The sequence below is a fragment of the Narcine bancroftii genome, chromosome 8 (assembly GCF_036971445.1).
Source record: "Narcine bancroftii isolate sNarBan1 chromosome 8, sNarBan1.hap1, whole genome shotgun sequence".
Lineage (NCBI taxonomy): Eukaryota > Metazoa > Chordata > Chondrichthyes > Torpediniformes > Narcinidae > Narcine > Narcine bancroftii.
This window is the reverse complement of record NC_091476.1, coordinates 74,989,928-75,005,021: the sequence shown is the minus strand read 5'-3', so window position 1 is coordinate 75,005,021 and position 15,094 is coordinate 74,989,928. Positions and strand designations below refer to the sequence as shown.

The 15,094-nt window shown below is 45.4% G+C and overlaps 1 protein-coding gene across 1 annotated transcript; it reads right to left on the bottom strand.

Moving 5' to 3' along the window:
- Positions 1 to 3,651: 3,651 nt before the first annotated feature.
- On the bottom strand, positions 3,652 to 7,688 carry LOC138741781 (peripherin-2-like). The gene is made up of 3 exons (XM_069896073.1): positions 7,078 to 7,688; positions 5,736 to 5,982; positions 3,652 to 4,857 (listed from the first exon to the last, which is right to left on the bottom strand). Exons 1-3 carry the CDS (start codon positions 7,656 to 7,658, stop codon positions 4,636 to 4,638), a joined length of 1,050 nt encoding a protein of 349 aa, XP_069752174.1. The 5' UTR covers positions 7,659 to 7,688; the 3' UTR covers positions 3,652 to 4,635.
- Positions 7,689 to 15,094: the final 7,406 nt, after the last annotated feature.

Here is a 15,094-nt window from a genome sequence, read left to right as displayed (position 1 = left end):
TTTAAATGCTGACAATGACAGCAGAGTCCTCAGAGGAAGAGGGGAAGGAGAAAAGAAAGAGGGAGAAGGAAAAAAGGGGAGGAGAGAGATGGAGGAGGAGGGGAGAGAGCAAGGAGCAGAGAGGATAATGGGGAGAGTAGAGTGAGAATGAGGAGGGTCGGGTGGAGGTGTGAGGAAAGGGACGAAGAGAATAGGGATAGGAAGGGATTGGGAGAAAGATAAGGGATTAGGGAGGGCATTAGGGAGGGTGACCCTACTCCCCCTCCCCCCACTGCTCCTTGATGGGGATGGGGGAAGAGAGGCAGAATAGGAAGCAGGTGCAGGGAATGGGGATGGGTGTGATGGGGTGGAGGGTTGGAGAGGGCTGAGGACGGGAAGGGGGAGATGGAGAGGGTGACCCTATCTCTCCACCCCCCTCTCCCAGAAGAGGGATAGGAATTGGACAATTGAGCTCGGTTCCAGGTATGGTGGGACTTGTTCTATCAGAAAGGTTTGCACCTGAACTGGAGGGGGACTAACATCCTTGCAGGTAGGTTTGCTAGTGCTGCTCTGGTGGGTTTAAACTAGATTGGTGGGGGGATGGGAACCAGAGTGTTAGAGTAAATAGTGAGGTAGAGGAGGATAAAGGTCACACGAGGACTGAAATCAAAGGTTTCTACATGATAAAAATGTTCTCAGGTGCATCTATTTCACGTGAGGAATATTGTTGTAAAGGCAGACAATCTTAGGGCATGGATTGGCATGTGGGATTACAACATTATTGTCATTAATGAGACCTGGTTGCAGAAGAAGCAGGATTGCAACTCAATGTTCCAGGCTTCCGTTGTTTCAGATGAGATAGAGGGGGAGGAGTGGCATTGCAGCTGAGCTTAGACAGGACAGCCCATCGGCTCGTCTACTGAGGCTATATGGGTGGAGCTGAGGAAAGGGAAAAGTGTGACCCCATTGATAGGGTTATATTATGGACCGCACAATAGTCTGAGAGAATTGGAGAAGTAAATCTGTAGAGAGATCGCAACCGATGTAAGAAACAGAAAGATGTGATAGTCAAGAGATTTTAACTTTCCGCATATTGGCCGGGACTCCCATACTGTAAAAGGGCTGGATGGCTTGGATTTTGTCAAATGCATTCAGGAAAGTTTTCTAAATCAATATGTAGAGGTACCAACGAGAGAGGATGCAGTACTTGATCTCCTATTAGGGAACCAGACAGGTCAGGTGACAGAAGTCTGTGTCGGCGAACATATTGGGTCCAGTTAAGGATAGGTCTGGTCTTCGAGTTGAGATTCTAAATTGGAGAAAGGCCAAATTTGTGGAAATGATATAGGATCTAGGAAGAATGGATTGGGACAAGTTGTTTTCTGGCGAGGATGTGTTCAGTAAGTGGAAGGCCATTAAAGGCAAAATTTTGAGAGTGCAGAGTTTGTACGTTCCTGTCAGGGTTAAAGGCAAAGTTAACAGGCATAGGAAACCTTGGTTTTCAAGGGATATTAGCAATCTGGTAATGAGAAAGAGAGAGGAGTATTGCAGGTATAGGCAACAAGGAGCAAATGAGGTACTAGAAGAGTATAGAAAATGAAAGAGATTATTTAAGAAGGAAATCAGGAAGACAAAAAGAAGACAAGGTATCTTTGGCAGATAAGGTGAAGGTAAACCTGAAGGGTTTCTACAAGTATGTTAAGAGTTAAAGGATAGTAGGGGACAAAATTGGTCTCCTAGAAGATCTGAGTGGGCATCTATGTGTACATGTGGATCCTAATGAGATGGGGGAGATCTTAAACAGTTTTTTTTGCATCACTATTTACTCAGAAAACTGACATGGTGTACAGGTACTCCCTGACTTATGGCTGTAATTGTGACTGAAGAATCGGTTGTATCTTGAAATAGATGGAAACTGGAATTTTGCTTGTATGTGTGGTGTACCAAAGTCTTAAAGCAAACTTTTTAATCCAATCTTTTTTTCAATCATAGATTTGATAATAAGAACTTAAAGCTACCTCAATTTGTTGATCAACCTTGACGAATCTTTCCATATTCTGGTCCATGCTTACCTTTTTAGTTGGCGACCCGGGGTCTATAGACTGGGCGCGGCCATCTTGATTCCTGTGTGCGAGTCTTCAGTCGGCACATGCAATGTGGGTTCTCGTATTGGAGTTCAGTTGGCGCATGCGCGAGAGTTAAGCACCATAACAGTATTGAATTCATGCCCTTAACTCTCGCGCCAACCAAACTCCAATACGCGAACCCACTACGCATGCGCCAACCGAAGTCTCGCACATGTACACAGGAATCAAGATGGCCGTACCCAGCCTACGGACCCCAGGACGCCAACTAACAAGGTAAGTGCGCACATTCTGGTTCTTACATGCCCTATATCCCTGTTATAGTTTGTCAAATACAACACAAACTGCGTAATTTTTATACTTTAAAAACATTTTCAATTGTATGTGCGGATAAATGCAAGCTCCATAGGTCACAAGTCGGGGAGTACCTGTATAAGGATGGAGGGGAAACAAGCAGTAGTGGCATGGAATATATAGAGATTAAAGAAAAGGAGATGCTTGCTGCCTTACAGTGTATAAAGGTAAATTTCTCAGGCCTGACATGATATTCCCTTGGACCTTGAAGGAGACTAGTGTAGAAATTACAGGGCCCTGGCAGAAATGTTTAAAATGTCTTTAGCCACGTATGTGATGCCAAAGGATTGGAGGGTAGCTCACGTTCTTCCGTTGTTTAAAAAAGGCTCCAAAAGAAACCCTGGAAATGACAGTCCAGTGAACCTGACGTCAGCAGTGGGTAAATTATTGGAGGGCATTCTGAGAGAATGGATATACAAATTTTTGGACACCCAAGGGATGATTAAGGTTAGTCAACATGGTTTTGTGCATAGTAGGTTGAGTTTAATGAATCTTATAGAGTTTTTTTGAGATTACCAAAAAAGTAGTTGAAGGAAAGTAGTTGTCTCCATGGGAGGCCAGTTCAGAAGGTTCATGGAGAGGTTGTAAAATGGATTAAAAATTGGGTGAATGAGAGAACATAGAGAGTGGAGGCCTGTGACTCAATGATCGGTGCTGGGACCATTGTTGTTTGTTGTCTATATCAATGATCTGGATGATAATGTGGTAAATTGGATCAGCAGGTTTGCTGATAACACTAGGCTTTTTCAGGTGCATTCTACGCTAAGAATGTGCCTGAAGAAGCAGAAGCGGCCCTTTAAATTGCCGTTCAGGTGGCAGCGTTTAAAGCGCAACGCTGGCCACCTGAAAGACACAGCTGCACACGATGCGGCTCTGAGCACACTCTGGCTCCTGTCCAGTGTCAGCTGTGATCAGCAGCCTGACCCTTTAACATCCACTTTCAGCCAGCTGCATTCAGGTGGCTGGGGGAGCCACTGAGCTGAGCTGATTATCCCTCTCGGAGGAGGGTTACGTAGCTCGCCTCAAGAGGGCTTCCTGCACATTCAGGTGGCCTCAAAACAGCCGCATATTGCCTAAACATGTGGCTTTACATGCGGGGAAATTGGCCACCTGAAAGTGCCTACTAAGATTGGAGGAGTTGTGGACAGCGAGGAAGTTTTTCAAAGCTTGCAGAGGGACCTGGACCGAATGGAAAATTGAGCCAGAAAATGGCTGATGGAATTTAATGCAGACAAGTTTGAGGTGTTGTATTTTGGAAAGACTAACCAAGAGTAGGACATGCACTGAGAAGTGCGGAGGAACAAAGGGATCAGGGAATTCAGATACATAATTCCCTGAAAGTGGTGTCACATCTAGACAGGATTGTAAAGAAAGCTTTTGTCATCTTGGCCTTTATAGAGTACAGGAGTTGGGATGTTATGGTGAGGTTGTATAAGACATTGGTGAGGCCAAATTTGGAGTATTGTGTTCAGTTCTAGTCGCCAAACTTTTGGAAGGATATCAGTAAGTATGAAAGAGGGCAGAGAAGATTTATTGGGATGTTGCCGGGTCTTCAGGAGTTGAGTTACAGGGAAAGGTTAAACAGGTTGGGACCATAGAAGAATGAGGAGAGATTTGATAGAGGTTTACAAAATTATGAAGGGAATAGACAGAGTAATTGCGAGTAGGCTCTTTCCATTAAGTTGATAGATATTTATGAGAGGACATTGCTTTAAGGTGAAAAGTTTATGGGGAACATTAGGGAGAACTTCTTAACTGGGAGAGTGGTGGGAGTTTGGAACGAGCTGTCATCGGACGTGGTAAATGCAGGCTCACTCTTAAGTTTTAAGAATAAATTGGATAGATGCATGGATGGGAGAGGTCTGGAGGGTTATGGACTGGGTGCAGGTCACTGGGACTAAAGGAATGATGTTTCAGCACAGAGTAGAAGGGCCGAATGGCCTGTTTTCTATGGATGGGCGGGAAGGAGTGGAGGGGTGGGGAGGGCTGGGGATGGGGAAGGGGAGAGGATTGGGGAGGTGGTCGGGAAGGTGACCCTACCTCTCTCACCCCTTTCTCCTAGGTGGGGGTTGGGGAGAGAGGGAGTGTTTGGAAGGGGAGGGGGGAATAGGGATGTTGAAGGGGAAGATGACTTTACCTCCTCAGAGGGGGTGGGGAGGAGAGGAGGAATGGAAAGGGAGGGAGGAAGGGGGAAAGAAGAGGGTTAGGGAGGGTAACATTACTTCTCCGCACCCACCTTGGTGGGGGTGGTTGTGGGGCTGGGTGCAGTCTGGACCTGGTTGGGGGAGAAGGAGCTGACCAGCCCCTTGGCAACTGCACACAGGGTCTCCAGCGGGCTCTTCTGCAGAAGGTAGCCATCTGTATCGGCGGTGGGGTCAGTCTGCTCGGCAGTGGCCAAGGTTGAGGTGCTCAGATAACGCAGCCCAATCACAGCGCCCAGCTGCCGGAAGAGTGGGAGAAACAAGGGCAAGCAATGTCAGACCAACACAAGCACTGCAAGCTACCATCATGTGACAAAACTCTCGGTCTCAGGCCCCCCTCAGTTAACCCCAACCCAAGGCCGGGGAGCTCGGCCCCACTATCACCGTTCTCTGGACCTCATGATCAGGGGAAGGTGGTGAATGCAACTCAGAGCATCAGCTAACACCAAAGCCCACCCCCTCCCCTTCACCGACTCCATCCCTACCGGCTGCCGACGCACTAAAGGACCCTCACACCTGTAGGTATGTACGCCCTGTCCCCGTGTGGCTGACAACCCTCCCCCAGCCTCTTCCATCCCACTCATCCCTCCTCACACAAGACCACTGTCCACAGCCTCTCCAGCCCAGCTCTCTGGTCCACCCCACCCCCTCCCCACCACTCCATTCCCTCACCTTTCCCCTCCTCTCACACGCCCTCTTGCCTCCCTCCCCATCCCCTCCCTCCCTCTCCACCCCCTCCCTCCCACTCCCCCACACCCTCTCCCCTCCCACTCCCCCCACACCCTCCCCTCCCACTCCCTCTCCTCTCCCACTCTCCCCTCCCTCCCTTTCATCTCCGCCATCTCCCCACCCCTCCCCTCACACTCCCTTCTAACCTCTTCCCTCCCCTCAAACTCTCTCCCCTTCCTTCCCTCCTCACTCTCTCCCCACCCCTCCACACTCTCTCCCCTCTCTTCCTTCCACACTCCCTCTCCCCGTCACTCCCTAACAACTCCCCCCATTCCCTTCCCCTCCACGTTCCTTGCTCTCCCCTACACTCGCTGCTCCTCCTCCCCTCACCTCTCCTTCTCTCTTCTCCTATGCCCTCCCCTCCCACTCCCTTTCACCCCCTCCTGACCTGGGTGACGCAGCACAGCAGGACGACGGTGCCAATGCCAGCCATTGTGCTGGTGTAATGGGAGAGGAGGGCCTGCCGACAGCCCCGAGTCCAAATGTTGAGCTCGTCGCTGTGCGGCTCGTAGTTGTAGTGAGCCGATGTGTTGGTGAGGTGGTACTGGATGCAGGGCCGGGGGGAGCTGGGGTTGCAGCAGCTGAAGGGGACACCATCCATCAGGTAGCGCCCGTCCACATTGTTCCTGATGCGGCTATGAGGAGATGGAAAGAAGACGGCCGTGAGCCCACCATCTCCACGATATGCAAGCTCTTTTGCCCATAGCCAGGCTGCTACCCCCTTCCATACATCACCAACCTTCTACGCTCCTGCCCATTGCCAGGCTGCTATCCCCTTCTGTTCATCGGCAGCCTTCTATGCCCTTCGCCAGGCTGCTACCCCCTTTCATCCATCGCCGACCTTCTACACCCTTCTGCGCATCCCCAGGGTGCTATCCCCTTCTGCTCATCACCAGGCTGTTATGCCTGCACATGTCCAGCCTGCTACACCCTTCTGCCCATCGCCAGGCTGCTATCACCTTCTGCCCATCACCAGGCTGCCACCCCTTCTGCCCATCGCCAGGCTGCCACCCCTTCTGCCCATCGCCAGGCTGTTACCCCCTTCTACCCATCACCAGGCTGTTACCCTCTTCTACCCATCACCAGGCTGTTACCCTCTTCTACCCATCACCAGGCTACCCCCTTCTACCCATCATCAGACTGTTACCCCCTTCTTCCCATCGCCAGGATGCTAACTCCTTCCTTTCATCGCCTTGTACCTACTGCCAGCCTGCTACCCAGGGAGCAGAGGTCCTTCTGCCCATCCCCAGCCTGCTATCCAGCTCCCCTGACATTCTCCCCTGGGGACAATGCCCAGAGGTCGATTAACCCATTGCCCTGCATGTCTTTGGGACGTGGGAGGAGTGGAGCTCCTGAGGGAAACCCACGTGGTCATGGGCAAACTCCACATGCGTGTATACACAACCCACATCTCCACGCACTATGTGTTCACAAATAAACAAACTACACACAGGCATACGTACGCACATGTACATGCACAAAACTACACACAGCCATACCTACACAAAGCACAGTTGTATTATGTGCACACACATCCTCAGAAAAATTCACCAACAAACTCAAACACATGCATACCACATACCAGCAGAAAGTACAGTCCTATTATACACACACGTGAATGGACACATAACCACACACACCACACAAAGTCGGACAATGCACACACACACATGCGCACTCTTGTTGACACACACACCCACCTACCCACCCCCTGCCAGCCTGGTGCTTACTCTCGCACGCCCTTGTTGTTGAAGTCCAGGTAGCGGTTACTGATCCACTGCACCTCGAACCAGTCCCGGTAGTCATTGTTGCCGCAGCACTGGAATTCCATCTGGATGAGGTCGACCGTCCTCTTCTGGAAGCAGCGGCCCGGGGTATCTGTGTCCTTGTAGAAGCGGATGCCATTGCGCAGGCCTGTCCTCAGCGAGGCATCCAGACTGCCCCGCATGAGGTAGCTGAGAAGGGAGGCGGCCAGCATGAGGAGGGCGAGGAGGAAGGAGAGGGTCAGGAGGGGCGGTGCCGCCCCTTTCCAGCGAGGCAGCTTGCTGGGGTCCAGGGAGTCTGTGCACAGCCTTGACCCGGCCAGGTTGAGCAGCAAGGAGAGGACCCCCACCAGGATGATGGTGTTGGGGACCAGATAGACCTCTGTGTTATCCATCACCTCACTGCGCTGGCTCAGCTCGCACTTCAGGTAGACCCCGAGAGTCACGGTAAGCACTCCGGCAGCAGAGCACGCCAAACTCAGCGCCCACAGTGTCTGGGCCAGCTGCACCCGCTTCTGGGAAGTGAACTTCACCCTCAGGAGGACCATGTTGGAGGGGCCAGGGAGTTGTGCGGGGTCAGCGGGAGTGACCGTCCATTGCCCTGCCTAACTAGGGACCACGCTCAGTCTGATCTGCCGAGGCTGGGATGGTGGCAGAGGGAGGGGGAGATGCAGCTCAATGTCACCAACAGGAGGGATCAGTGGCGCTGTAATTGGATCAGTCCCTAATCCCCTTCAACCCATCCCCCCCCCACCTCCCCATTCCCTGTCCCAGTGTGGGCTAGCGGTGGGGAGGGAAGGGGAAAAGTTTCTCCATCACCCACTCCTTCACCAGACTTGTGGGTCAGGGGTCATTACCCTCTATGTGAGATGGAGCAGAAAGATCCCACATGAGTGGTGAGAGTTGGTAAGAAAAAGCAGGGTCGCTGGGGTCAGGGGAGGGGCCACTCAAGACAGGGCCAGTCATTCAGGACAGGGTGGGTCACTCAGGACAGGGATGGTCACAGTGGTTACTTGCAACAGGGATGGTCACTCAGGACAGGGTGGGTCACTCAGGACAGGGTGGGTCACTCAGGACAGGGTGGGTCACTCAGGACAGGGTGGGTCACAGTGGTTACTTGCAACAGGAATGGTCACTCAGGACAGGGATGGTCACTCAAGGATCACTCAGGACAGGGGGCCATTCGAGGATCTCAAGGATCCTCAGGTCTGACCTAAAAGATCACCCACCCCCCCCCCCCCCTCCTGTATGGCACTCCCTTGGCCCCTCAGCTCCCCCAGAAGGAAACCCTATGGCCCATCGATCTGTGCTAACCGTCCACCCCCAGATCCTCTCCCTCCCCCAAGGGCCCAGAGGTGAGCTACCATACCGCCTGCTGGTGTAGGTCCCAGAGGGCCAGATCCAAGGTGGAAGGTGCTGGATGGGACATCATCGCCGTGTAAGGGTTGCAGTTCCAGCCCAGACTGCAGGGGTCAGTGGTGCTCCACCCATCGCAGCTGTGTCCACCTGTCCGAGCAAAGGGACTCTGCTGGAGAACTAAATTAAAATTAAATGTATTGCTTTTTGTCAGGTGTACCAAGTACAGCAGGTGCAAGAGTGAAAACAGTGTTAAAACTAAACCACATCGCAGGGCGCAATGTTAGAGAGGAAAGTAGTGAGACAACAGCCCCATTTCCATTACCATCCCAGCTAATTTGCTGCCCAGTGTCCCAGGATAGGAAGCCATTTGTGCTATTTCCACTGGGCCACCCTTAACTGAGACACTAATGGCTTTTCCACTGAACACAATTCATCCCTGGAGATCAGAGTGTTCTACCTTCAACTGGAAACAGATGATTTTCTGCTGTCCCCTTTCTACTGGTTTTATCAGCATGCCGGCGTCAGCAAACACCGGAGATAGGAGTAGGGGTAGAGGCGGTTAATCCCCGGCGTGAAATGACATCATTTGACGTTGGCGTTCGAACAGCATTCCTTTTCCACTGGACCCTGTCCCAGTAAATCCCCAGTTAATTCCTGGGACAGGGTGATTGTGGAAAAGTGGCTACTATTGATACCAATGGGAGGTTCAAAGGTTCCTTTTATTGTTCAAGTTCAAATTTATTGTCATTCAATTGTACACGTACAACCCGACGGAACAGCGTTTTCCGTTCCTCAGTGCAAAACACGCAGACACACAACCAGACATAACTCACATACAGACAAAGCGTACATACAGGACAAGTATAAATTAAAAAAGAAAATTCTGTTTCGTAAATATGAGAGTCTCGGATGGTTAGTGCGAGCAGTTCCTTTACTCGTTCAACATTCTCACTGCTTGTGGGAAGAAGCTGTTCCTCAGCCTGGGAGTAAAACATGAAAGTCTGTGGACACCGTGATTTAAAGTAATGACACAATGCTGGAGAAACTCAGCAGTCAGAGAATGTACTTCATATCACAAAGTTAAAGATACATAACCAACATTTTGGGGTTGAGCCCTTCATCATGGTGTGAGCAAAATGTAGGCAGGAATTTTGCTCGTACCTTGATAAAGGGCTCAAGCCAGAAACGTTAGTTAGGTATCTTTTAAAGTACACTGTCTGACCTGCCGAGTTTCTCTGGCATTGTGCTGTTCTTCAGCCTGGTGGTGTTGGCTCAGATACTCCTGTATCTCTTCCCTGGCCGGAGCAACTGAAAGATGCTGTGTGCAGGGTGGAAGGGGTCCTCAATGATTTTTTTGCGTGTCCTCTACAAGCGTCGATTGTGGGGTGGGGGCCAAGACTCCAGTGACCCTCTCTGCTGCGCTTATGGTCCTGTGCATGGACCTCTGATCCATTTCTCTGCAGCAACCTGTACCACACTTGGATGGAGTGCATCGCACTGTTACATAATGCATTAAAAGGGTAATATACATGATATACTTCAACCTTTGTCTGCCATAAGGCAAAGAGTCACCAAGATCATTGCCTGCTGCCCCAAACAATAGGAGAAAGAGAGGCAGAAGAGAGTCCCTTCAAAGGCTCTGAGTGCCTACAGATTCACCTCCAACACTCCTGCAGCCTCAGCAATCGCACAGTCTCCTGTTCGAACCATCAGCATCCCAAGCTCCATATCCAAATACCAGTGCCTGACGCCCTTTGGGGACCTTTCTTGCCCTCAGCATCCTTTTGAATCCTCGTTCTGATAACACTGGACAACAATTTTTTTCCAAATGGTTTGCTTCCTGAAAAAAAAAATGGGGGATTGACAGATGACTGAACACAGTTGATTTCAGATTTGCTGTATCCTGTATGAAGTTGGAGAAACATCAAATTAACTTTGATTGAATTTACCATGTTTAACCGCATGACAACGCTGACACATTGCATTAGTTCAACTGACCGAAAAAGGAGGAGTCACGTGATGGAGTAGTGGCCGGTCAGGGAACTCCAGCTCTCTCCGGAAAAGTTGAAAAAAAACGCACAAAACACAAAGGTACAAGAGTAAAAATTAAAACAAAGTAAAAATAAAGGTGAGAAGAAAATGGCAGCGAAGAGAGAAAAGTCGAAAACGGGAAGAAGAGAAGATGTAAGAACGTCGGAAGAAGAAGGTGAAGGCCTTACCTGTCCGAGGAGGCCCGCCGTGGAGAGAGGAGCCCGCTCCCTAAGGTCAGTGGAAGTCTCGAGCTCGGGACTACAAAAATGGCTCGTGGAGCCGAGTAAAAGTGCGCGATGCGCATGAAAAAAAACACACTGACGGGAGGGGGGAACAGCTGCGGAGTCGATCTCCACAGCTGAGATGACAGCTGCAACATAGCAACAGGAGCAAAACATAGAAAATAACGACAACAAGAAAGAAGAGAGCAAAAAGAAAACAAGGAAATAACAGATGGCCAACCCAGAGGAAGAAGAAGAACATAGAGAAATGGAAGAAGAAGAGAAAGGCAGGACAATGGATATATCTTTTTTTAAAGAATATATGGAATCAGTGAAAGAATGGCAATTACAAGAATTTAATGAGATAAAAAGAAGAATTAAGAGTGCAGAAGAAAAAATGAATAAAATAGAAATGGTCATATCAGAGATAGGAAAAAGAACTATATGTATGTGTATATGGGTATATATATATATATATGTATATAGATGTGTATGTATATATGTGTATACATGAGTGTATCCGTATTTAGAGGAAAAAATATAGAGTATAGATAAGAATTAATAAGGGAATGAAAGGGAATAGAGGGAATAAGGAGGGAATTAAAAGAGTGACCTTTGTTATATATGAAAATTGATATCTTTTCCGGGAGGGGCTGTGTGGGGAGGAGTTACGGTCACTGCAAAATCAGTTGACGCTTGCGAGTGAATTCGCAAATCCAAATGGAGAGGGGAGATGTGGTTGCCCGACAAGGGATAAAGGGCAACTCAGGAGGGGGAGGGGAGAATGGGGTTAAAGAAGTTTTAAATAGGAGAATAAGGAAAATGTTTGATGTTTTAGAAATGTTGTCTTATAAAGTGTTCAAAACAAGAAAGCAGAAATGGATAAGAAGGAAAGGTGATGATGAGGAAACGGAAAGGAAAGATAAACAAAGTATGAAATGGCTACATTGAACTATATGACTTTAAATATTAACGGAATACATAACCAAATCAAAAGGAAGAAACTGCTAAATTTACTGAAAAAATAAAAAATTGATATAGCATTCATGCAAGAAACACATTTAACTGAAATGGAGCACAAGAAATTAAAGAGAGATTGGGTAGGACATGTAACAGCAGCGTCATATAATTCAAAAGCTAGAGGAGTAGCTATATTAATTAGTAAAAATGTGCCAATTAAAATAGAAGAGGAAATAATAGATCCAGCAGGGAGATATGTAATGATAAAATGTCAGATATATTCGGAGTTTTGGAATTTACTCAATGTATATTCACCTAACGAAGAAGATCAAAAATTTATGCAAGATATTTTTTTGAAGATAGCAGACACGCAAGGGAACATACTAATAGGAGGGGATTTCAACCTTAATTTGGATTCAAACATGGATAAAACTGGGAAAAAAATTAACAGAAAGAACAAAGTAACCAAATTTATAATTAAATCAATGCAAGAAATGCAACTTTTGGATATATGGAGGAAACAACACCCAAAGGAAAAGGAATATTCATATTATTCGGGTAGACATAAAACATACTCAAGAATAGACCTATTCCTGTTATCAGCTCGTATGCAAGACAGAGTAAGAAAAACAGAATATAAAGCTAGAATATTATCGGACCACTCACCCCTGATATTGACAGTAGAGTTAGAGGACATCCCTCCAAGAATGTATAGATGGAGATTAAACTCCATGCTACTTAAAAGGCAGGATTTTAGAGAATTCATTGAAAGACAAATTAAAATGTACTTTGAAATAAATACGGAATCAGTGAAAGATAAGTTTATACTATGGGACGCAATGAAAGCGTTCATCAGAGGGCAAATAATAAGCTATGTAACCAAGATGAAGAAGGACTACAATCAGGAAACAGAGCAGTTGGAAAGCGAAATAGTAAATATAGAAAAAGAATTAGCAATGAAGGAAGACACAACTAAAAGAAGAGAATTGGCAGATAAAAAAATAAAATATGAAACACTACAAACATATAAGGTGGAGAAGAACATAATGAAGACAAAACAGAAATATTATGAACTAGGAGAAAAAACGCACAAAATTCTAGCATGGCAGCTTAAGACAGAACAAACTAAGAGAATGGTATTGGCATCAAGGAAAAAAGACAAACAAATCACATATAATCCAATGGAGATAAATGAAAACTTCAGAGAATTCTACGAACAATTATACCAAACTGAAAACGAAGGGAAAGAAGACAAAATAGATGAATTTTTAACTAAAATTGAACTACCAAAATTACAAACAGAGGAGCAAAATAAATTAATAAAACCTTTTGAAATAGAAGAATTACAGGAGATATTAAAAAAACTACCGAACAATAAAACACCAGGAGAGGATGGATTCCCAATAGAATTCTATAAAACATTTAAAGATTTATTAATTCCTCCCCTCCTGGAAGTAATCAACCAGACTGACAAAACACAAAGCTTACCAGATTCATGTAAAACAGCAATAATTATAGTAATACCAAAGCAAGGGAAAGATCTACTCACACCAGCGTCATATAGACCAATATCATTACTTAACACAGATTATAAGATAATAGCTAAACTATTAGCAAACAGATTAGCAGATTATGTACCCAAAATGGTAAATCTACACCAAACTGGATTTATTAAAAAAAGACGGACAACAGACAATATTTGTAAATTTATTAACTTAATTCATGCAGTAAAAGGGAGTAAAGCGCCAACAGTAGCAGTTGCTTTAGACGCAGAGAAGGCCTTTGACAGAGTAGAATAGAATTATTTATTCAAAGTATTGCAAAAATTCAGTTTACCAGAAAAGTATATTAATTGGATTAAAGCATTATATTAGGGGCCATTGGCGAAAGTGACAGTAAATGGATATATATATCAAAGCAATTTAATTTAAGCAGATCAACAAGGCAGGGAAGCCCACTATCACCCTTATTGTTCGCGTTAGCTATAGAACCACTAGCAGAATTGATAAGAACAGAAAATAATATAAAAGGGATAAAAATAAAAGACAAGGAATATAAAATCAGTTTATTTGCGGATGATGTTATAGTATACTTAACAGAACCAGAACTATCAATAAAAGAATTATATAAGAAATTGAAGGAATATGGAGAAGTGTTGGGTTACAAGATTAATGCAAATAAAAATGAAGCAATGCCAATGAATAATGCGGATTTCTCAAAATTTAAGAAGGAATCAGCATTCAGATGGCAAATGCAAGCAATAAGATACCTAGGTATACAAATAAATAAAAATCTCGGCCATCTATATAAACCCAATTATTATTCACTAATTAAAAAATTACAGGGCGATTTAGAGCATTGGAAAGATTTACCACTAACACTAATAGGAAGGATAAACTGTATTAAAATGAACATTTTCCCAAGGATACTATACCTATTTCAGGCATTGCCAATACACTTGACAGAGAAATTCTTCAAGGAGTTAAAGAAAATAATAAGGAAATTTTTATGGAAAGGGGGGAAACCGGGGATAGCACTAGATAAATTAACAGAATGGTATAAACAAGGAGGCTTACAACTGCCAAACTTTAAAAATTATTATAGAGCCGCACAATTAAGATACCTATCAGATTTTTATCAAACAAGGGAAAAGCCAGATTGGACTAGATTAGAACTAGATAAAATAGGGGAAAAGATACCTGAACATATATAAATGGGATGAAAAATTGGTACAACATAGGAGTTCTCCAGTATTACATCATCTGCTCAATATTTGGAAGAAGATTCATGTAGAAAGGAATAAAACAAATTACCAATTACCAAAACTAATAATGACGCAAAATCAGTTACTCCCTTTTACAATAGATAACCTTTCCTTTAGAGAATGGGAGAAAAAAGGGATCAAAAGAATAGAAAATTGTTTTTCAGGAAATAGATTATTATCCTTTGAACAAATGAAGGATAAATATAATATAACTCAAGATACAGTGTTGGCATATTACCAACTGAGATCCTACTTGAAGGACAAATTAGGAAGCAGTCTGAGGTTACCAGAGGGAAGTAACTTTGAATATGTGATTACAGATACAATGATAATCAAAAGATTTATAACATATATTTATATTAAACTGCAAGAAAAGGAGAATGAGGAAACAAATGGTAAAACTAAACAAAAATATGAACAAGATTTAAATATAAAGATGAAGAAGGAAACATGGGAGAAGTTATGCTCTGGAATGATGAGAAATACAATAAATACGAGGTTACGTATGATACAATATAACTGGATACACAGGCTATACATTACACCTCAAAAGTTAAATAAATGGGACCCAACAGTATCTGACAGATGTTTTCGTTGTAAAAAAGAAATGGGAACAACATTTCATGCAATCTGGACCTGTGAGAAAGTA